This window comes from Mustelus asterias, chromosome 11, assembly GCF_964213995.1.
Source record: "Mustelus asterias chromosome 11, sMusAst1.hap1.1, whole genome shotgun sequence".
In the NCBI taxonomy this organism is placed as follows: domain Eukaryota; kingdom Metazoa; phylum Chordata; class Chondrichthyes; order Carcharhiniformes; family Triakidae; genus Mustelus; species Mustelus asterias.
In genome coordinates, this window is record NC_135811.1 from 17,144,358 (window position 1) to 17,169,431 (window position 25,074).

The 25,074-nt window shown below is 41.4% G+C and overlaps 1 protein-coding gene across 9 annotated transcripts in view; it reads left to right on the forward strand.

The window, feature by feature from the left end:
* The window catches only part of pdcd4b (programmed cell death 4b), a 56,685-nt gene that overhangs the window by 15,363 nt on the left and 16,248 nt on the right, over positions 1-25,074 (forward strand). For all 9 annotated transcript variants that reach the window (XR_013498972.1, XR_013498973.1, XM_078223210.1 and 6 more), the window contains exons 3-8: positions 3,045-3,139; positions 5,322-5,435; positions 9,441-9,662; positions 20,461-20,558; positions 20,799-20,913; positions 23,712-23,819. Coding sequence is in view for 7 of the 9 variants with exons in the window: in XM_078223210.1 (XP_078079336.1) it covers positions 3,045-3,139; positions 5,322-5,435; positions 9,441-9,662; positions 20,461-20,558; positions 20,799-20,913; positions 23,712-23,819 (752 nt within the window). In the remaining 2 variants the exon portion in view is untranslated. The remainder of the gene's footprint in view (positions 1-3,044; positions 3,140-5,321; positions 5,436-9,440; positions 9,663-20,460; positions 20,559-20,798; positions 20,914-23,711; positions 23,820-25,074) is intronic.

A 25,074-nucleotide genomic window follows, 5' to 3' on the forward strand; every position in this document is an offset into this window, starting at 1 on the left:
GGGGATCTGTCTGCCTTTAATTCCAATCGTTTGCTCAGTACTTTTTCTCTAGTGTTTTACGCTGCTCCTTTTCAACAACCTCTACCTTACCTGTTACTATATGGATGCTTCTCATGTCCTCCACTGTGAAAACTGAGGCAAAATATTGATTTAGTATCTCAGTCATTTCTGCGCTCCCATTATTAACTCCCCAGTCTCATCCTCTTGAGGTATCAACATTGACTTCAGCTCCCCTTTTTTATGTACTTATAGAATCTTTTGCTATCTCAACTTCTTTCATAATTTAGCATTATCTTTTTATTACTTTTCTTAGTAACCCATTTGTTGCTCTTTAATATTTTCCCAGGCCTCCAGCCTGCCACTGATCTTTGCATTATGGTATGCCTTAGCTTTTGCCTTTGTTATCTTTAACCCACTTGCTTAACCATGGATGCATATGCATTTTCCTCCTTTTACAATCTTCCTTTCTGAAATATATTTTAATTGGGAGGAATTGAATATCTCCTTAAATATCTGCCCTGCTCATCAATTGTCCTACCTTTTTAGTCTTTCTGCTCAGTCCACTAGGACCAAATCTGTCCTTATGTCGTAGATACTTTGATTTAACACACACACTTGTGTGGAAGTGAAGTTTATTACTCTGGAACAGAATTTGAAATTCAAGCATGCAATGATCCTAGAGGATCCTTTACTACAAGATCATTAATTTATGCCATCTCATTACACAACAGTAAATCCAAAATAACCTTCTCCCTAGTCGGGATTTCAAAATGACCCTGGGTCTCTTGTGGATGCATTACCACCAGCTGTCACTACTCCTGCTGGCATTGGCCTTTCATTGTCTGCAGCTCTCCACAGGTGAGATATACAGTGCAGGGGTCCTCAATTGCAGGCAAGGCCAAGGCACTTGATTCCCTTCGGTCTTCTCCTCTCTCCTCCCCCCCCCCCCCCCCCCCCCCCCCCCCAACCCCAGCTCTTCAACTAATGGATGTAATCCCTGTCGGCGCAACAGAATTTATTTTGGTCCAGGAAGCACTTTGTTACATGTGCTGTTCCTTGCGTCTGAAAGTATTTGCCTCAGGGCTATAATCTAAATAGATTGTTAGCTACAGTGTAATTTTATACTCACAGATGTTGATAAAGTTTATATTAAAGATATCTATTTTCCATTTTGGTCACCTATCTGAAAGGAATGATTGTCCCATGAGGAGTATGTCTACTATCTGCAGTCACAATGTATGTTTGGTTGCCAAGGTGCTCACAGTTAATATTTATTTTCAAACTGAATCTCTGACTCGACTTCACACTTAATCAGGGGGAATGGAACATTTTTGCCCCTATTATCCACATCAATTGCAGCACGAGTTAAGTGCAAGCTTATTACTATCTATTTTTAACTGAACCTTGAACTGGAGTCTTGGTTGCAACCCTAGAATGCCATCTGAGACATTTCTACCCCATCGGTCATCCATGCACTTCACATGATTATAGATTGATTGGTTGTGGACTTGCGTGGAATTTTGTTGAAATGGCTATATATATTGTTGAGATTGTAACTATTAATTATCTGAGTGCAATGACTGTGGAGGAGGTTAGCAGGGGAGGGAAAAGTATGTGGAGATTTTTAAGTTGCTCTACGTAAATGATTCGATGTAGTGTTGCATCTGTAATTTCTTAAGTAGCGAATTGATAATTTGCCAGATGCTTGGGAGTGAAATAGATGCATTAGTCCAGTTTGTTCTCCTGTTGACTGGGGAGTTAGTGATAGGTACATTCTAAAATTTATAGTCTCACAGTTTGTGGACTGTGGCTTTAATAATTAGGAGCAGCATCTAAAAAATGGATAGTTGGGTGGAGAATTGTTCATACAATACATTTCTACATGTCCTTTGTTAGTTGAAAATGCAGCGTTTATGGCAGTATATAAATGTAACCAAGAGAGTCTCTCAAATTTGAAAAGTGATTTATCAACTGCACCAGCCAGTGAGGAAAGATAACACCACCTGCGATGTACCCACGGTTCAAAAGGAGGCGGAGAGATTCTTTCCACTTAGTAAGGAAGTTAAAACTAGAGGACACAGCCTCAAAATAAAGGGGGGTCGGTTTAAGACAGAGTTGAGGAGGAACAACTTCTCCCAGAGGGTGGTGAATCTCTGGAATTCTCTGCCCACTGAGGTGGTGGAGGCTACCTCGCTGAATATGTTTAAAGCGCGGATGGATGGATTCCTGATCGGTGAGGGAATTAAGGGTTATGGGGATCAGGCGGGTAAGTGGTACTGATCCACGTCAGATCAGCCATGATCTTATTGAATGGTGGGGCAGGCTCGAGGGGCTAGATGGCCTACTCCTGCTCCTACTTCTTATGTTCTTATGTAAAAGGATTACCAACAGATGCTTGTAAGCACCATGATTTTTTAAACAAAATATCTGGTGTAAACCATGTAAAAGATTCCTATGATGTCAAAACCACACACAAGTACATTTACTATAGTAATTATTTTTGCAGGAACCATATTAAAATGGCTCATGTACTGACCCCGCACAAGACATAATACGAATCAAGTAATCATGATTGTAGGGAAGTGGAGATCATTGGAAATCTAGTTAATTTTTTTGGATTACAGTTAACCTGAATGTAAATGTATGGCATGAAAATAAAAATCCAGAGCTTGCTTGTTTCTTGGACAAAAATTGCACATTATTTTCCAGTGATGATGTAAAATTATAGAGCTGGTTGTACCTAACCAAATGCAACTAGAACAGGAGTGTGAATGTTCATATTAGTTAGCAGTTATACCTAACAAAATGCAACTTGGATAGGAGCGAATGTTCATATTGGTTAGCAGTTGCTGCAATTTGTTTGACATCAGATGTCACTTCAATCTGTATTCTCCATAGTGTCTGGAATAGAACAATTTCTAATATATTTTTTAACAATATTCCAGATTTCAGATCTGTAAAAGTATCAATTTGGGCTTTAAAAATGGTAAACACATATTTGTTCTCTTATTTTAACTTATTCAACATTCATGTCCTTTTGGTAGGTGGAGCAGGAGGTAAAGGTGTCTGGGGAACACCTGGTGAGGTGTATGATTTGGAGGAAGTGGATGTTCGAGATCCCAATTATGATGAAGATCAGGTAAGTGAATATTAAGCAACAGATTCTTTTTGGAGCTTTCTTGGTCAAGGTTCATCAAATAATCTATGGTTAGTTGTATACGTATGGGTTCCTCTTATTTTTCAAACGTACTTTAATGGCCAAGAAAGGAATTAAGTATTAATTCTGGCACAATGATTAGCACTGCTGCCTCACAGCGCCAGGGACCCGGGTTCGATTCCTGGATTGGGTCACTGTCTGTGGAGTTTGCACGTTCTCCCCATGTCTGCGTGGGTTTCTTCCGGGTGATCCGGTTTCCTCCCACATTCTGAAAGACGTGCTGGTTAGATGCATTGACCCGAATAGGTGTTGGACTGTGGTGACTAGGGGAACTTCACAGTAACTTCATTGCAGTGTTAATGTAAGGCTTACTTGTGACTAATAAATAAACTTTAACTTTATTTTGCCGGAAAAAATAAATACTTTGCTTAGTTGGTCAGGTTGAAACATCTCCCATCTCCCTAAGTACACCTTCCTCCTTTGTTCTGGGTGAAGGTCATAGAGTCATAGTCAGAGGTTTACAGCATGGAAACAGGCTCTTCGGCCCAACTTGTCCATGCCGCCCTTTTTTAAAAACCCCTAAGCTAATCCCAATTGTCCGCATTTGGCCCATATCCCTCTATACCCATCTTACCCACGTAACTATCTAAATGCTTTTTAAAAGACAAAATTGTACCGCCTCTACGACTACCTCTGGCAGCTTGTTCCAGACACTCACCACCCTTTGTGTGAAAGAATTGCCCCTCTGGACACTTCTGTATCTCTCCCCTCTCACCTTAATCCTATGCCCTCTAGTTTTAGACTCCCCTACCTTTGGGAAATGATATTGACTATCTAGCTGATCTGTGTCCCTTATTATTTTATAGACTTCTATAAGATCACCCCTCAGCTTCCTACACTCCAGAGAAAAAAGTCACAGTCTATCCAGCCCCTCCTTATAACTCAATCCATCAAGTCCTGGTAGCATCCTAGTAAATCTTTTCTGCATTCTTTCTTATTTAATAAGATCCTTTCTATAATAGAGTGACCAGAATTGCACACAGTATTCCAAGTGTGGCCTTACCAATGTCTTCAACAAGACATTCCAACTCCTGTATTCAATGATCTGACCGATGAAACCAAGCATGCCAAAAGCCTTCTTCACCACTCTGTCCACCTGTGACTCCACTTTCAAGGAGCTATGAACATGTATCCCTAGATCTCTTTGTTCTGTAACTCTCCCCAACGCCCTACCATTAACTCGATGTTCACTCGAAGTTTGTTAATTTGTTTCCCCATAGCAATGCAGTGGTGACTCTCCAAAAACAGGTGGAGCTTAGAATTGAACCTAGTTATTCATTTAGCATACTGAATGTGATCACTCTGATTAATCTAGCTTTCTACCTGTACATATCTCAATTTCCCAGAAACACACTGTGGATAATTGCACTGCAATTGTTACTGAGATGTGCAGTTTTCTGGTCTGCTCAGTGCCCCCCAAACTGAACATTGGCTGGAATACTGAATTTTGCAGAAAAAATTCTTCTTATTATGCCTTTCACAATGTCCCAAGATGTGTCTTTCTCGGTATCCCAAGATGTTTCCAGTGAATCGCTTTATATTGTAGTCACAATTTCTGTGTATTAATTGTTTTATAGACGCTGGGTGCCACAAAGTGCTGTGAGATGCACATCCAGTTAACCTGTTTTTGGAAGTGTTCGTTGAGGCAAATTTTGACCAGGAAATGGGGAGAACTTCTACTTTTTGAACAGTGCAGTGAAATCTTGATATCCACCTCGAAAGACCAGTCAGGGCTGGGTTTACTATCTGGTCCAGGTTTACTATCTGGTCCTAAGGATGGGCACTATTGTCTTCCCTTCCACAAAATTAATGACACTAGACAAGTAAAAAGTTTGAAAGTTGAAGACATTCATGGAAATGCTGTTCAAGCCTTGAGGAGGTGAGAAAAAAACAAGGATCCACAGAACCATCATAAGTTTAAAGCAATCTGTTTTCTGTTCTGTGGCTGATGTCAGTTCATGCAGTGTCTCCTCTTTAATGAGCAGACCACCATGCGTCTCTATCTAGCATCAGCAGGGTGCCAAATATTCTCAATTAGGACATTTTTTTCAGTTTACACTACCACTGGATGACAAGATTTTAGTTTTATTGTACATCTCAACAGGAGAATTGCGTATATGAAACAGTGGTGCTACCCTTAGATGAAGGGGTTTTTCAGAAAACCGTGACTCCAATTGTACAAGAATACTTTGAACATGGGGACACCAATGAGGTTCTGGTATGTATTCAGATATTTAACTTAATGTGAAAATGAGTGGAGCTGTTTGGAATGGTTCAGGTTCTTTGTAGCTTTTCCCTACAGAGTGATTTTCAAAGCAGAGTAGTCTATAATTTTATAGATGTTTGATCCTTACGGAAAGGAAGTAATGTTAAAGAATTATTGGGTGGAAGCATGAGAGATTTAACATTGTGCTTATTTAATTTGCTTAGGGCAAGATATTTTTCACTATATTTGCTACTTTGAATCGCGTTATCTCTGCTCATATTTGCCTTTGAACACTAAAAATGTCTATATTTTGTGAAGCTTGTTGATAGGTAGATAACACTTAATTCAGTATTTTTAATAGGTTATATTAGCACATGCGTTATTCATTAAATTCTTCATTCATAGATGAGTTTCAAAATTTTGCAAATAATGATTGTATCACCACTGAGCCACAGGAGGTAATAACTGCAGGTTTAAGGCATGGGCCTCTGAGGTAAGTACTGGATTTAATCCCCGAAAGAGAATGTGTTGACTCATTCCACTGCCTACATGTTTGCTTGTCTGGTCCAGTGGCTCTCAAAATGTGGTCCAACATATGATCTGTGGGCTGCTCTAAAATGCAAGTCACTGATATGCAGCATCATGACTGAGGTCATTCGAGAGCACAAGCCAGAACATTCATCCCCGCACACATGGATCACACAACTAGACTGGCATCCCCAAGTGTGGCAAGTGCTAGCAACAAAAATATGGTTTTATAAGCAAGATTTATGTTATTGTTACAGTATACAATGGCAAGATGGTAGTGAGTGTAGTCTCTTTACCAACGGTCCATCACTTGATTTGGTTCTATTTTTCTTGGGACTACTCTGGTTCCCACGCATTTATGCTTTTGCTACTTGTTCCCTCTCGAGCTCTTGTTACAGTTTAATGTACCATTTAGTCTTTGAAATGTCTGGAATGCATATTAATGCTTGATGGTTACTCAATGTCCCATTTCCAAATTAAATTATCCATGGGTGGTCATTGGTCAAAACAAAGTCTTTCTGGCTGCTTGGCACTGTTTACTGTGTGGAAGTAAAAAAAAAATCACATTTTCTGGTAGCTATACACAGTGGAGCTGAGTGGCCATCTTAGAATTCTTAAGGTCTGAGCTCCATATTTACACACACAACATTAATTTATATATTGATGCTCAAAGCTATTTTGATTCTCTTTACTTCTTAATAAATAGTAGATTTTGTAGCAGCGTGTTCCAGTCTCTTATCTATCTGGGTAAAAGGAAGATGATTGTGATTGGTGCTGGCCAATCATCTCCGCCTCGGGACATTGTTGCCAGTTCCCCAGAGCAATACCCTGGGCCCAACCACTTTCAGCTGCTTCATCAGTAATCCTCCCTCCAACATCTGATGTGTTGACAATTGTGTAATATTCAGTATTTGCAAATCCTCAGATACTAGAAAAATCTGTGCCTGCATGTAGCAAGATCTGGACAACATAAGACTTGGACTTAAGAAGTGACAAGTCACACTTGCACCACACAAGTGCCAGGGATGTGAATATGACCCTCTCCCTTGATGTTCAACAGCGTTACCATTGCTGAATTCCCCCACCAGCATCCTGGTGGTTATCATTGACTGGAAATTTAACTGAACAAGACATATAATACTATATGCGAATACTCTGATTACAATAGCAAATCAGAGGCTGGGAAGTTTGCAGCATGTAACCCACTTCTGACTTCCCAAAGTCTGTCCATCATCTGCAAGACACAAGTCAGGAGTGTGTTGGAGCACTCTTCGCTTGCCTGGGTGAGTGTGGCTACTCCAGAAGCTTGACGCAATCCAGATAAAGCCACCCACTTTATTGGCACCCCATCCACCACCTTAAATGTTCACTTCCTTCGGCACATGCAGTGGCAGCAGCGTGTACCATCTACTAGGTACAATGCAGGAATTCGCCAAGGCTTCTTTGACAGCAACTTCCAAACCCACAACCTTTACCACCACAAAGAACAAGGGATGCTTGGGAACACCTGTCAGCTACCCTCCGAGTCTCACACCATCTTTTAGAACTATGTTGCCATTCCTGTAGCGCTGAATCAAAATTCGCATCAAATCTTGTTTATCCATTTCTGTATTCACTGACTCATCTCAACACCCAGTCCAGCAACACCTCAAATTTAAAATATTTAATCCGAGCATTCACTCATGGTCTTAACCCTTTCTCCTCCAGTCGTGGGTTTTGCATCTCTTTCCCAGCAACCCCACACCCCCACATCTCTGTACTTCTCTAGCTCTGCTCTTCTGTGCTTTCCGGATTTTCATCACCTCATCATTGGTGACCATGCCAAGACTCTAAGTCTGGATTTACCTCCCTAACCCTCTCTGCTTATCTATCTCTTTTTTAGATGCTTCTTAAAGTCTTATCTTTTCGACTAAGCTTTTGGCCACTTGTCCTCCTTATACCTCACTTGGCTCAGTGTCAGATTTTATTAACACTGCTGTGAAGCTCCATGGGACACTTGATTACATTGAAGGTGGTTTGCAAATGCAAGTTGCTGTTGTTTATTGGGAGTAAAGAATGTATCTGTACTTGCAGTGGCATTTTTCACATCTCATATAATCTCTAAATACATACCAGCCAATTTGCACTAAGCAATACTCCATTGGTAACAGTGAGATAAATGACCAGTTAATCTCTTTTGGTGGTGATGATTGATTGAAAGTTAAATGATGTCCAGACACACAACTCCTTGCTTTTCTGGGAGTAGGACTGAGTTGTGAAGAAAGTTATATATGCCTGTTTTATTGTTGGCTGTTGAGATAGTTGTGATCCCTGAAATGCAGAATTATGTCATTCCAGCCTTTGGACTACATTCAGTAGGATTAATTTGGAACTTAGCATTCAAATGTTCTTGTGTATGTGCTCCCTTCCATATATTCCAGGTTATGGCATTAGAATCATAGAATAATCCCTGCCGTGCAGAAGAGAGCCATTTGGCCCATCGAGTCTGTACCGACTCTCCGTGGAGCATCTTGCACAGGCCTATCCACACATTGACCATAACTAATCATCCTAACCTACACACCTTTGGACTGTGGGAGCACCCGGAGGAAACCCACGCAGGCACAGGGAGAATGTGCAAACTCCACACAGATAGTCACCCAAGCCAGAATTGAACTCTGGTCCCTGGTGCCCTGAGGCAGCAGTGCTAATCACTGTGCCACCCACTTTCATAATACTTTTCTTCAAGCGGCAATTAAGTGAGATTATCCCTATATGGTGTAAATTCGCTGGCCTCTTCCTGATTCTTGGGGGGACCAGAGAGAAGTACAAAACAATAATATGACAAAATTTGAATATAATCCAAGATCAGAGTTGGTTAAAACCAAAGACACGTTTTTGGGACAAAAACGAATTCAGCACAGCAATTCCACATTTATTTGCAGTCATGCTTTAATGTAAGTTGTTGGACCTGTTTCAGCAGATACTGCCCTTTATATAGCTGAGCAAGCTAACTTGAATTAAATGCTGTGGCCTTGTGCCCAGTATGCTACTTGTTATACAATATACCCATTGCTATCATTACCAAAACTCAAAATTGTTAGCAGTAGTAAAAGGGACTAAACACTTTTGGAACTATAATGTTGTTCATGATTTTCTCTTCCCACCTGCCCCGCTGTTTCCATGGTCTTTATCCAAAATGCTTGCAGGTTCTGGAGGCACAGTCAGGAATGCACATCAGCTTATAGCTTCTGATCACAGTGCCAACAGTAGATTTTTATAGATCCATTTGGTTACAGAGCTTTGCAAAATGGGCTGTTTAGTGCCTTTTCTGTGAAACCTGTCATGTATATGCGAGATATCGCCACTATCAGTTCATTTCGCCCATCATCTCAGATTATTTATCTGAACAGTTCTCTTATTTTTGAAATACTCAATTTTCCCATTTCTCAATCATAACTGTTACAGGTTGTTTTGTTAATACTTTATATTGTGCTTACTGTTATACAGGAGCTGCTGAATAACTTGAATCTTGGAGAAATGAAATGTACTGTGCCAGTGTTAGCAGTATCGCTGGCTTTAGAGGGAAAAGCCAGCCACCGTGAGCTCACCTCCAGACTTCTGTCTGATCTATGTGGGAAAGTGCTCACTACAAATGATGTGGAAAAATCATTTGATATGCTGCTGAAGGATTTGCCAGAACTAGCCTTGGACACTCCAGGAGCACCACAGGTGAGTGCGTGAAATATTGGGTGAGACCTGTTTTATTTTGGTTTCGACAGGATAAGGAATGTTTGCCCCGAGGAATGGAATGCTTTCAATTCCAGCCACTTCATATCAGCATCAAACACTCCCAGCTGGATAAAGACTAAAGCTGCCTTTTCTGTTTAAAAAAAAAGCCTCCGCTCTAACCCTGAGGGCACACCCTACTGCACCAGGATAGCATTTTTCTACTTCCTTTAGCAGTAATCCTTGAGCCTGTTTGTCACTTACAATCCAATTTCACATTAGTTGTTGACGTACACAAAATTGCCCCCATCAGGTTTGAGAGCCCCTCGAGCAGTTTCACAGAAAACCCTTGCCATACATTTAAATCCAAATCCTGGTGATGAAAGATCAGTATCTGATCCTGTAAGCAACTATAGGGTGAATTTTACATTTTACGAGGAAGACATATTCCTTGCACTCTGGTGGCAAAGACTGTCAGCAACTTGCCAACTTTAAATCTGGCTGCCCTGCAGGGATAATATTCTGGGGGCAGCCTTCATGAGGTAAGAGTGGAATGTCTGTCCTTCAAGCACAAGCCCTTGAGAACTGCTGGCAAATCTAGTAGCTCTTGTAGTTCCTGCAGCACCAGAAGCAAGTAGTGACCACTACAGGCAAGCCTAAGATGTTTCCGCAGACTTAAAAGTAAGTACGGGGATTTTGTTCAGGGGGGATCAGGGGTGCTGGGGAGAGGGTGAAAATGTCAGCTTTAGAGGCTGGGGGTGGCATCAAGCGAGGGCACCATCTTGGTAGGGGGTGTGCCATTGATGGGCACAGGTGACCCCCCCCCCCCCCCCCCCCCCCAAACACACAAGAAGATAAGTCCACCCTTTCCTTCTTGCCTGAACTGTGAAAGTTGTAGACTGGTGATCTTCCTTACCTGACAAATTATTACGACGGGTGGAATGACATCCTTAAGTGGCAACTTAAGGGACTTAATAGGCTGCAGGGTTGGTAGGCAGGTATTCTGTTGCTTTATCTGCTCTCTCATATCGGGAGCAGCTTGGGGATGGCCGGGAAGGTGCTAGGCTGGTTCCGCATGCTCTCTCTCTCACACACCCACCCATCCCTTTGCAACCTTCAAGTGCACTAGTAGTAGGGCTGTAAAATTGACCCCTATGTTCCTCAGACTGCGTCTATTTTAATTTAAAAGATTGTATTTTATATTCCACTGGAATGGTCCTTCTATGTGGTATATTTGAACGTTTTGTTATGTTTGCAATTTTTTAAATTTGGGGAATGTTTCTGAAGTCTTCACAAGTGTTTGATTTTACTGCAGTCTTTGACACATTCAGGTGTATTCCTACCAAGCACTGCCATTTCCGGGTGGATTAAATGCTTCAGAATTGGTGAATTGTGTGCATGTGTGCGTATCATTTCTGGTCCATCATGTTGGGAAAAATTTAGCAACCAATAAAGGATGACTGAAAAGATAATGAGGGTACATTTGAATGAGAGTGAGCTAGCAAGAAATATGAAATTAGGCAGTAGTATGCACAAAGAAGAGAGGAGCTAAAAAGGAATGAGACTGGGGAAATTAATGGAAAACAAGAAATTTGCAGAGATTTTGATCAAGTGTTTTGCACTTGCATCTACCTTCATGGTAGGAGTCACTAACAGAATACCAATAATAGTAGAAAATTAAGAGCAAAAGGAAGGAACAAAAAGTTCCAGGCAAACTAATGGAACTAGAGGCTGACAAGTACCCTGGACCTGATGGTCTGCATCTTCGGGTCATAAAAGAAATGACTAGTATTGGTGGATGCATTGGTTAATAATTCCCTAGATTTTGGAAATTCCCTGGCGGATTGGAAAACTGCAAGGAGGGAGACAAAGCAAGTCATGTTAAAAATCAAATACTGTGGATGCTGGAGATCTGAATAATGGAAAGTGCTGAAAAACCTCAGTAGTTCTGGCAGCATCTGTGGAGAGATGAATAGTTAAAGTTTCGAGTTCAATATGACTCTTTGGAACTCTGTTCTGCAGTCTGCTGACACTAAGCCTGAGTGTTTGATTGTTAGAGATCAAAGGAAGGCTTATTGTTTTACTGAGAAGACGACACAAGACACTCTTGGAGACAATGGCAGCAGTCTGAGTTTACAATGAGTAGATCCTGAGTGTCCCAAAGTTCCATAAATATGTGTTGGGTTATAAACAGTTGTTCGATAACTGTCCGTTTATTTCTAAAATGAAAGGGTGTTGTAATCAAAAATAACTAATCAGCCTTTCTATCTTAATGCAAGGTTAATGTAATTCATGTTGCCACAGGAAAGAAGACAGAGGAAGCCATTTTGAGATCAAGTTACAGACTTTCATAGAAATTAAGGAATATCTCCGATAGCCAGCAGTTTTGTGTGGTCAGTGAAGAGGCTGCTTCGCTTTGTCAGCTACCACACCATGATGCAGGAGGGAGATGGTCTCTAGTGGAAGAGCAGTGTATTGCAGCCATCTAAGGATTCTGGGAGATTTGTTCTGGTCAGGCCAGGCAGGAGAAGAATCATATTAGGCATTACTGCTGATGGTAAACTTACCAAACTCCTAAAACTGAGGGACGTGCCTGGCGGCAGCGATGGGAATACGGGAACCCTTTGGAAGCAACTATAGACCTATAAGGATTGTAATTCTGTGAAGAGTGCGATATGTGATAAATATCAGTGTTGAGAGTGGAAAAAAGAAAGTAGTGTTTTGTCAATGGTATTTTTAGTCAGTTTGAAGTCAGTCAAAGTTTTTAAAATGTGAAATCTAGCCACGTTATTCTGCCAGAAGTTGGAAGTTTGAATCTTTTTTAAATAGTTGCAAGTCGCTATGAAGATCGTAACATTCTGAAAGGTCTGGATGTGGTGAAATTCTACTTCTTTCACCCCCCCCCCCCAGCCAATTTTGGACCAAACCATTTTTACTTCCTTTTCTTGAACCTTTTGCTATTGATATGAAACCTGGTTACTATCGTGTTAGCAGATTAATCAGTTTTGTTTCCTTGTACAAGCAGGTGGCTGGAATTTACAACTTGACAGAGTAAGAGAAACTGATCTGGATACCAGCAAATTTGTGCTCATACTGGGTAAACCTGGCCTTGGGGCACTATTGGGATATATTAAGTTTAATGTACTTTAAGTTGATCTAGTCCATTGCTGTAATAGCTAGTGGGACATCTCCAATTTCATTTTGTTCTGTGATCACATGGTGTGGGGATGCTCTACAGGGCTGATACTTCCCGTCAGCTGATAATGCTGCAGCTATGGGTGGGCTATAAATGAACCTCCTGGTCAAACAGGGAGACCAGTATCATGGCCAAAACATCCCTGCCCAATTGCATTGCCATGAACATAAAACTTACTGAGGGCATAAAGGTGGCGAGGCATTTTTCAAAATTAACGTTCACATGTAAATGTTTCACATTACGTTGGTTTTTACTTTATTCACATGTGCATCATTGTTACTTGTTGAGACTAGCTCAGGCAAATGTAGTGGTATGCCTTAAGGGTTGGCAAGCATTGATGGTTACAGGGGAGCGAGGTATATTTCCTTTGAGGAAGAAACAGTGTTGTGCTTTTTCATTCGCTCAATTAAATATTCATGTTGGTGTCCAGTGTTGTACTCGCCACCTTGTGGGACATGACTGAACTTGCAGGCTCAGCTAGGCTTCTATGCATTGTAAAGGACATCGTCTGAGATCACTTTCAGCAGGGGTAATTGAAATGTAGGTGAACTCTGATCCCTGTAAGAACTTTGTCAGCTAACACCCTGAGATGGACCCACATTTAGACAATATTAACACTGCCTTTTAAGCCCTCGTTTTCTGACTTTCACTGACTTTTGCCTCCAACTCACCAGCGCTAACTCTCTTGCCAGTCCCGAACCTCCATGCAAGTTGCCATTCTCCTGCTCCCCTCCTTTGTGCCATTTGATTTGATTTATTATTGTCACATGTATTAGTATACAGTGATAGGTATTGTTTCTTGTGCGCTATACAGACAAAACATACCATTCATAGAGAAGGAGAGAGTCGTAGCTAGGATGTAGAGAAAGATCAACTTAATACGAGGTAGGTCCATTCAAAACTCTGATGGGAGCAGGGAAGAAGCAGTTCTTGAGTCATAGTGTTAACCAAGGAAATCAGCTGGCCTTGCACACAACTGCCCAAAGCCAACTGGTGTACACCATTTTTAAACAAATGTGAACTGTGTGCCACAAGATTCTTGTGCATCACTGACGTCACAGGTGGAGAAGGTAGTGAATAAGGCATATGGCATGCTTGCCTTTATAGGACGGGGCATAGAGTATAAAAGTTGGGGTCTGATGTTGCAGTTGTATAGAACGTTGGTTCGGCTGCATTTGGAATACTGCACCCAGTTCTGGCCGCCACACTACCAGAAGGACATGGAGGCTTTAGAGAGAGTGCAGAGGAGGTTTACCAGGATGTTGCCTGGTATGGAGGGGCTTGGTTATGAGGAGAGATTGGGTAAACTGGGGTTGTTCTCCCTGGAAATACGGAGGATGAGGGGTGACCTAATAGAGGTGTATAAAATTATGAAAAGCATAGATAGGGTGAACGGTGGGAAGCTTTTTTCCAGGTCGGTGGTGATGTTCACGAGGGGTCATAGGTTCAAGGTGAGGGGGGGAGGTTTAACACAGATATCAGAAGGATGTATTTTACACAGAGGGTGGTGGGGGCCTGGAATGCGCTGTCGGGCAAGGTGGTGGAGGCGGACACACTGGGAACGTTTAAGACTTATCTAGACAGCCATATGAACGGAGTGGGAATGGAGGGATACAAAAGAATGGTCTAGTTTGGACCAGGGAGCGGCGCGGGCTTGGAGGGCCGAAGGGCCTGTTCCTGTGCTGTATTGTTCTTTGTTTATCTTTGTCATTTTACAAAGTTTATGTTAATGAACATTCATGGCGTGGCATGTATAAACATGTATGAACCCATTTCACCCCACCATCTGGAAATTGAAATTTCTCGTCATGCATGCCACATTTCCTGCTTTTGTGGTTTCCATAAAATCTACCCCCGCCTGTTACTTTTCCAGCTAAACCTGTAATGACTTGGATACGTCACACTTTGTCCCATCATTTAATGTTGCAGAGGCCCCAGCACTGATCCTTGTGGTATTCCAAATTCTTTTCCCTAAATGGGGGAAGCAATTTTACTAATAAGGGACAGGCACAGACTTGACGGACCAACTGTGTTTTTGCCAGCAGTTGGTTTTGTAAGTTTATAATAGCTTGTGCTGCAGAAAGCTGTTGCATTGAGTGGGTCCAGTGCTCATCACCTTATCTCCTTCTTTCACCAAGGAGAACATTGGTGTGGGATTCTGTTTGTAACTTATTTTATGTAGGTCACAGTTGACTTGGATGATTTATATCATTTAAAGCTTCCATTGCTTACAGGTGAATGCTTTCACTCACTCTGCATATGCATCATCATTTAATGCACCTTTCCTGTGGGTAGCTGTAGTTTAATAAATGTGAATCTTCAAAAACTGTGTTTGAAAAGTAGATCTTAATTAATCAAAAATCTTTAACACACTATGGTTAACTGGGATGGGGATGATGAGGGTGGTTTCTCAAAGTGGACTCAATTTACCATGTAGTCAGTTGGAACATCAGTGAATCCAGTCATGGATTGATCTTTTGGTAGATTTTGTTCTGTATTTCCTAAATCCATTCCATTCATCTATTCTGGAGATTGACACAGTTTGTCCAACTTTGGACGTTTTGTGTGTTTACACTTCTTGCCATTATTCATCCAATTTTACTAAGATGAAACAAATCATACGGCTGACACTTCTCTATTAGTTGTCGAGTAGCTGGAAACAACTTGTTGTATGTATATCCTTCATATGAACCAAATCTCTATTCTGCATTGCATGCATAAATTGCATCTCATCGTCATGCAAGTTTCCTTCTCTGCACTTTGGATAAAGACAGTAAATGCTTAATCATTACAAGAGGAAGAATGGCTGTGTCTTTAGCCGCTTATTTCACTAAACAAAGAGTGCAGGTGCTGGAAATCTGAAACAAAAAATGGAAGTGCCAGAGCAGCATAGCAGGTTGAGCACTATATCTGTAATTGTGCTGTTACATACTGAAGCCGAGGCAGCTTTAAGGACAGTGATTAACAATGAGGCTCTTGCTAGCAAATGTTTAGTCTGGCTCCATTTTTTTTGCTTTCCAGTATGCTGGTACAGTAATTAGGTAAAGGATAGGGAAGAAAATCATCTTAATTCAATTTGGCTTACCTGATTTAATTTTTAGCATTAAATTCCCACTTTTTATCTTATGTGAATTATGGATTATTCAAATTTTTTTTAGTGCAAAGAATGATTAAGAGTAGACCCTGACTTTTATCTTAAATCTTAGATATTACAAACATTTAATCGCCATTGACAGATTTGCCTGATTCAGTTAAAGGATTATTTTCCTTTATTACTCTCCTGAGGCTTGTTTTCTGTTTAAAACTTCATTATATTAAAATCAGTGAAGATTAAATTGTGAAACAACATGGAGATTGCTACAAAGCGCTCTATTCCCTTTTAAAAATAAAATCTAATCTAACCTAGAAATAAGGTTACAAAAGAATGTAGTATTATGACTCCAGTGCTTGTATAGAATGTTGTGGGTTCCTAAATCACTGACACCAAAGACTTCCATCCAAGGTAGTTTATTTTTGGGCTCAACATCTATATGCAACACTTGTACTTTGTGCTTAGTCCACGCTCCCAGGGATAACTCCCTTGTTCCCATCACGTGGCCTATTTTGAAGCCACGTCATCACAATCCATTCAGTCTATCTCTTCCCTGTTTAGTTGACACACCTGGTGGCAAGAGCTGTAACTGTGCCCAATAGAAACTATATACAAACCATTGTGTGACATACAGTTAAACAAAATGACTGCATATATATTTACAGATATATACGCAAGAGGCATGGATTAAGCTGTCATAACCAGTACATAGCCCACCATGTCACCTTCTACTGCACCCCCAGAAAGAAATACTGAAATTCAGAAGTCAGACATAATAAAGTCATGGAGTCTTGTCCCTGGCCTGCTCAGGTGATCTGAGTGTGTGATTAAATCGGTCGATGGTGTTGTAGTCTTTCTGTGGCCAATGTCCTCGCAGTTAGCAACATGAGCTGTTCCATTTGTTTGTCAAGTGCAGGACTTGCTGTGTTAGCCTCCAGGAGTCTGTACGTTCAGTGCCATATGCCAGATGATTGAAGTGCTGTGTTATCTGTTGGTATTGATTCTTCTACTTGCAGAAAGTGACAATGCTTACATATATAGTGGGCATCATCTGAGGCTACTACACAACTGTTCAGTTGTGGGCATTACTGTGTACCACTGCAAACTGGTTGTGGGCATGACTGTGTACCACTGCAAACTGGTCATGGCCACGTGTGACCTGAATCTTGACCACCACCATTTGACCTGATGTTAGAGAGCCAAGTCTGTGGGCATCTCAATCGTAGAGCACTGTGTTTCTCAATCTGCATTGCAGGAGAGCCTCATTCACGTTGGTTCCAAGTTTAGGTTGCAGCAGAGCTTCAGTAGGAATCATGGTTCTGGTGCGTCTGAAAAAAAGCAATTGTACCGATGAGGGCTGGCTTGAGTGCAGCATAGTAGTCTGTGCGAACCCTTGCACATTTCCCTAGAAGATACTTGACCTGAGTGAACAGCTTGTTCTGCCAAACCATCTGACTATGGATGTAGGAGGTTGCATGTGATGTGCTCAAAGTCCCATGTGCGTGTAAAGTTGCAAAATTCAGCAAAGACGAATTGGCGAGCATTGTCTGTCGTGAGTCTCTGATTACCATTCCATTCAAAGATGTCAGCTGCTGCGAATGACCACGGGAGGACTGGGACCTTGTGTAGGTGCAGTGGCTCCTTGGCTCGGGTGCATTGCGTGGTGTGCATCTGGAAATTTCACTTTCCATGTCTGCATACATGGAGGGCCAGTACGGTGATTCTTTGGCCCTTTATCTACTACTTTACAATCTGGGGTGTTCTTGGTGGTGTGTGTATTGTCTAGAGGGTAGTAGGGATGATGTATCGCTGGCCACGCTGTATTAGCTCACTCTGTGCTGTCAGTTCATCACTGATAGCGAAGAATATGCGGAGCACATGGGGAAGGTCCCGATGGAGCTCAACTTTCTGCTTCAAGGTTACTGGTACTCTTCTTGGAGCACAGACTGTTGATGGTACCGAATAATCTAGTCGCGTGGTGTGCAACTAGTAGCTTATCAATGATGTCACAATGAAGAAGTCTCTAAGTATGCTGTTATTTCTGAGGCTTGGAGTTATTGAACGTGCATTTCTGTTCCACGTTGAATGAGCCCCAGTGCAATGCTGTCCCAAAGCCCTAGTGGCTTACCGTTCTGGTCAACTATATGTGACTTGAAATGTCCCTGTGTGCAGTGGAGGGTTGGCACACTTTCAGTGTGGATTATCTGTTTGCCACAAGGTGCATCTGGACACTGAGATCTGATGCTGCGTACGGGTCTATTTCCAGTAACCTTTGGCTGGATAGTACATTATCCTTCGCTCTAGTGTCAGTCTTGACTTTAAGTCTTGCGTTACTACCAATTATGTTGAGGGTGGTGGAGATCTCATTCTTTCCTGTGGCGTTGTCAACATTATCGCAGTAGAGTGTTGTTGGAGGGTCTGTAACTTGGCTGCTTCGGTTGAACTGGAATTCATTCACCTTATTAACTCTGCTACACCTGGAGTCAAACTGCTGCTATGTTGCTGATGGCAGAGGAGTTGCTGTGGTTTGGATCTGCAGCTCTTGGCAAAGTGGTTCCATTTCCTGCACTTGCATCTTTTAATCTATGTAAATCAAGCTGCTCTATTTGATGGGTGCCTGTCAATGTGAAGGCCCAAGTAATGCGAATACCTTGGTTTCCCACCTAAAATCTCTGCTTTGTTTCTGAGTGTTTGTTCATCATACAGATGTTGATGGCTGCTCGGAATGCTAAGTTTTTCTCTCGTAGCAACTCCTTGCGGACTTAATCCCGAAATATTCCACAGACTATTCAATCCTGATTAGATCTTTAGTGAGAGTTCCAAATGCATATTTCTTTGCCAATAATTTAGGATAATTGTGTAAGATTGTATTGACTCATCTGCTCTTTGGTTCATTGAATTGAATGCATGTCTATCAACGATTATGTTTTTTATCAGGAGGCAGATGTTCTTGCGTTGCTTCAGGGTTATCTTCAGGTCTACTTTTTCTTCTGTCTGGAAGACGAATGCCTCAGCTCAAATTGCTGGACAGCCTTGGGGCCTGCAAGGTGTAATAGGATACAAAGTCTGTACCTTTTACGACTTGTAGAGTGCAGCACTGCAGTAAATAGGCCACTCCTTCTGGAACATTTCCCAACTATCTGCAATATATTCATCAAAGACGAGTGGGTTGATGTGGCAAAGTCCTTGTGCCATGCTGCCAACTCCTGACACCATGTACAATGTTGTGGGTTCCCGAAATCACCGACAAGAAGGACTTCCAACAAAGGTGGCTTATTCCTGAGTTCAACAGCTGTGTACAACACTTGTGCTCTACCCGCACTCCCGCCACGTGACTTCTTTTATCTGTCATCACGCCCTCATTTGACCACTCGGTCTACAGCCAGTATAGTTTACTTCCATATTTGAAGTGAGAGAAATCGTATCAAAAGGCATGCTTATTTGATTAGGTGATATTCAATGTTTTAGATGGCTCTTTGTGACATTCAGCAGACTCATTAGGACCCAGGGCTAACCAGGTTTTCATATAACAAGTTTAAAGGGCCCAGTTAAAATAAACCCGAAGCCAATATTTTTCAGTGTTTTTATTTTCTGCAGGTAAGTACTTCACTTGAATTTGGTGACTGAATTGAAAAGGAAGACTGAGAAACTTGATGTGGATTTGTCTCCAATGCTTTATGAAAATATTGTTTGTGATGGTAGCTTTTGGGGAGGGAGGGAATAACAGTACCATAAATTATCTCTCTTCACCTCTTTATTGTATTGAATCTTCTAACATGAGTTGGTAGATACCTGTATGTGCTGAAACCATTTTGCACACTGGCTTTCTTTGAAACTTTTGTATCCTATCTGATTGCCAAAGTATTCCCTGCTGCAACAATTCATTTTGTGAAATGACTTTTCTCTTGCCTCTTCTCATCCCTGCTGTCTATCACTACCTATCTCTTCCCATCTCCGCTGTCTATCATTGAGTGCTCCAGAGACAATCTAGGTGCATTTTATAAAGTGAATAACTAAATGCTATTGTGGATAGATGGTGGTGCCTTGCAGACTGCAATTCTCACCTGTCGTCACTTTTCAATGGTAGGAGTTAAATGGAAAACAAACACAAGAATTCTGTGATATGTTGACAGTACTGAATTGTTTCTCCGGTTTAATGGGTCAAATGCTTGGTTTCAACAGGGTTCAATTGGTTGACCTCAAATTATCCTTTATGATGGGTGAAGGATAGTTTGTCAGTTTAGAAGTGGTTTTGCGCTTCAATTTTATTCCAACTCATGTCTAAACTTCAAAAAGGCAAGCTTTATTAAAACATTTGTATTTTCTTCAGGCCATTCCTAGATTTTAAACCAAAATAGACTGCAGGAATTTGTGTCATTGCCGTTTAAGTGTTCCTTCCTAGTGAGATGCGACAAAGTTCTTTAATTCATTGATTTGCATGCTTTTTTTGTGATTGAGTAACAGTTGACTTGGAAGCTAATGCTTAATACAATTGTTTGTTTGTTTCTTTCCAGCTTGTAGGCCAGTTTATTGCAAGAGCTGTAGCAGATGAAATCCTGTCAAAAAGTTACATTGAAAGTTACAAAGGGAAGGTGGATTGTGAGAATGCCAGGTATATGTTTTAAAGTTTTGCCTTGTGCTTTAGGAAACTGGAGAAGTCCATTCACAGGATACTTTTACTAAGTTCTTGCAATTGAGAAACTGCACATTTGCATTTTAATACTCATTATCAAAAACCATTAAATTTAGTAAGACTTATTCAGTCTCTAGAAATGTGAAAGTAGCTTGAACTGATCACTTGAAAAAACGTGGTTGAGTTTGTTACTTTTTCTTCCCACCACCATCTATCTAGAGCTGCCTTGGGTAGAGCAACTGTGTTGCTAAGTATGAAGAGGGGAGGTTTGCGCCTGGACAATGTGTGGGGAACAGGAGGTGGACAAAGGCCAGTTGAACAACTTGTCCAAGAGGTATGTTATTTTTGTAGTGTACACATTTTGTACACTATGTGTAGCTTGGTTGAAAATGTAATAGTCTTTATCTTCATATTCCTAAAAGTAGAGTTGGATTTTGTAGCCTATAATATTTTTTGTAATTTCAAATAATAAAATAAACTCTTTAAAAGAAGGATCTCTAATTCTCAATTTCTTTCAATATAACTACCCTGGGAATTGAGAAGAGATGGTATTTTATGGAGTGGAAATTGTATGCAGTTTGGACCATTATCTACACAATGTCTTGAAGCTGGATATTTAAGAAGGGCTAATGTAGTTTGTATAATAAATATAGGAGGTCCCTTGAGAATTGTTCACCAACATAAAAAGATCCACAAGTCATGATTCTTGCAGACAAGTTATTCCATCAGCTACAGATTTGATTCTGGATCAAGTGGTCATAGTCAATGTTGATCGGATCCTGAGCATGGTAAATAGAGACATAAAGTACAAAAGCCAGTAAGTTGTTCTAAGCTAACTGGAGTATTGTGTCCAATTCTGGGCATCACACTCAGCAAAAATATCTCAACCTTGGAGAGGATAGAGAGGTTTGCTTGAATGTTTCCAGGGATGAGGAGTTACAGTTTAGACTGGGGTTGCTCTCAAGAGCAGTGAAGGCCAAGAGGAGATTGGATAGAGGTATATAAAATCAAGAAGGGGTTTGGATAGAGTAAATTGGAGAAAATGTTTAAATGGTTGAGGAGTCAATAACCAGAGGGCATTGATTTAAGATGATTGGCAAACCAATTAGAGGTGACACTGAAAGCTGTTTTTAATGCAGTGAGTGGTAGGATTTGGCTTGATGGGGTGGTGGATGGTGGATTGATAGTAGTTTTCAAAAGGGAATTTGATAAATGTTGGAAGGGGACAATTGCAGATATGGAGAAGAACAGGAAGTGTGAGTAACTTTTTTCCCTTCAAAAAAAGCAGGCCGCCTGTGCTGTACTGCTCTGATTATATATGATGTGGAGATGCCGGCGTTGGACTGGGGTAAACACAGTAAGAAGTTTAACAACACCAGGTTAAAGTCCAACAGGTTTATTTGGTAGCAAAAGCCACACAAGCTTTCGGAGCTCTAAGCCCCTTCTTCAGGTGAGTGGGAATTCTGTTCACAAACAGAGCTTATAAAGACACAGACTCAATTTACATGAATAATGGTTGGAATGCGAATACTTACAACTAATCAAGTCTTTAAGAAACAAAACAATGTGAGTGGAGAGAGCATCGAGACAGGCTAAAAAGATGTGTATTGTCTCCAGACAAGACAGCCAGTGAAACTCTGTGGGGGTTACAAATAGTGTGACATGAACCCAATATCCCGGTTGAGGCCGTCCTCGTGTGTGCGGAACTTGGCTATCAGTTTCTGCTCAGCGACTCTGCGCTGTCGTGTGTCGCCAAGGCCGCCTTGGAGAACGCTTACCCGAATATCAGAGGCCGAATGCCCGTGACCACTGAAGTGCTCCCCAACAGGAAGAGAACAGTCTTGCCTGGTGATTGTCGAGCGGTGTTCATTCATCCGTTGTCGCAGCGTCTGCATAGTTTCCCCAATGTACCATGCCTCGGGACATCCTTTCTTGCAGCGTGGTACATTGGGGAAACTATGCAGACGCTGCGACAACGGATGAATGAACACCGCTCGACAATCACCAGGCAAGACTGTTCTCTTCCTGTTGGGGAGCACTTCAGTGGTCACGGGCATTCGGCCTCTGATATTCGGGTAAGCGTTCTCCAAGGCGGCCTTCGCGACACACGACAGCGCAGAGTCGCTGAGCAGAAACTGATAGCCAAGTTCCGCACACACGAGGACGGCCTCAACCGGGATATTGGGTTCATGTCACACTATTTGTAACTCCCACAGTTGCGTGGGCCTGCAGAGTTTCACTGGCTGTCTTGTCTGGAGACAATACACATCTTTTTAGCCTGTCTTGATGCTCTCTCCACTCACATTGTTTTGTTTCTTAAAGACTTGATTAGTTGTAAGTATTCGCATTCCAACCATTATTCATGTAAATTGAGTCTGTGTCTTTATAAGCTCTGTTTGTGAACAGAATTCCCACTCACCTGAAGAAGGGGCTTAGAGCTCCGAAAGCTTGTGTGGCTTTTGCTACCAAATAAACCTGTTGGACTTTAACCTGGTGTTGTTAAACTTCTTACTGATTATATATTGCAGTGGTCTCATCAAAATAATTTGAGTGTCTAGAAATTCGTGTTAACTTTTTGCAACCTTTTTAAAAAATGCATTTTTTCATGGGGTATGGGTGTTGCTGCCAAGCATTTATTGCCCATCCCTAATTGTCCTTGAACTGCGTCGCTTGCTAGGCCATTTCAGAGGAAAGACTCAACAACTGTGGACTTGGGAGTCTTTTGATCCAGATCAGATGAGGATGGCAGATTTCCTTCCCTAAAGAACATTAGATAACAACATGGGTTTTTACTACAGTTGATGTCATTAGTTGTCATGGTAACCGTTATTGAGATTAGCTTTGTCTTTCAGATTTATTAATTGAATTTAAATTCTCCCAGCTGCCTTGGTGGGATTTGAACCCACGTCCCCAGAGCATTAGTCCAGTGCAGTGATATTACCACTATGCTGCCATCTCCCAACCTTTAGCCACCTTGACTGGAAATCTGCAACAAGCAATCTGTGTAACCTTAAGTGGTAACCAATGGGCAGGTTTTAAGAGCTAGTCGCATAGTGAATGGCTAAATGTATTTGATGCAGAGCATTGACTGTATTTTCTTTCCCCTCACCACCCCAATAATTACCCTGGTAGATTGACATGTTGCTGAAGGAATACCAAGTGTCTGGAGATGTGGCAGAAGCTGAGCATTGCCTGCGGGAACTTGAAGTGCCACACTTTCACCATGAACTTGTGTATAAGGTAAAAAAAAGATGAAGACCTCCAAGTACAGCATATATATGTTTAAAACAATAGGTTGTGCTCAATATTGAAATAATCACAATATCCAAGGTAATGGAAGTAAAAGTAGATGAGTATCTAAGCAGCAGTGATCATTATATTATACAGTTTAGGATAATGAGAAGGATGGAAATGATGTATAGTTTGAAGAAAAGCTGATTTTGACCGGCAGAGAATATAGTCAAATAAAAAGGACAATATTTATAGAGAGCAGTGTTCAGCAGAGTCCAGGAAAAATATATTCAGACACAATGTTTGTGAAACTTCATGGATTAATAAAGACATGGGAAAATTGAGGGTTAAAGAGATGCCAAGTTCATGGAGAGCAGGGCAGGACATGATCAAAGAGAATACAAAGACTAAGAGAAACTTCAGAGAAATTGGGACGGCAAAGATGAACCATGAAATGATATATCAAGGATCACCAAACAAAAGAGTAAAAATGTTCTACAGGCACATTATAAAAAGAAAAGGCAAGTCTGATGTGAATAGATCCATTGAGGGGTAGTCAAGATAAAATTACAGGCGAGAATAGTGAAATTGCAGAAATATTAAAATTATTTTGATTCAGTATTCCCCAGGTAGACTGATCAGTTGTACATGACATTAGAATATAAGATTACAAATGGAATAACCACAGTTTAAAAAAAAAAAAGCAAGCTGGTAAAACTCAGGATAAAGCACCGGGTTCTAGTGAAATGTATCCATGCGATTTAAAAGAATCTCGGGATGAGATAGCGGAGGCACTGTTACATCTACTTATTAGAAGTAGGTGCAGTGCCAGAAGACTGGCAGATAGCAAACGCTGTGCCTGTAAGAAAGCAGATCGAACATGTCCTATGGACCAGTATTAAGATTTGAAATCCCCACTAAAGGAGAAACATCTAGAAAACAAAAATATAATGAATAATTGACATGGATTTCCAAAGGGGTCTGGGTGATATCTTGTGAGCCTTAGGTCAGGATGAGGAGTGGTGGGGGGAGAGAAGTGGGGGATGATGGTCGAGTCTCTGGATCGTGAGAGGGAAGAAACCCATATGGGGGTAATTGGAGATGTCGGGAGTGTGGGGTTAGACCTATGCGTGGTGTAGCGAGGTGGGGAAAAGTCCTTGGAGGTCCCGTTGGTGTAATCGGGGGGGGGCGGAGTCTCATGAGGTATTGGGATGTGATGGAGTCGCATTGCTGAAGCAGTTGTGGGGATGGGAGTGTCCATGGG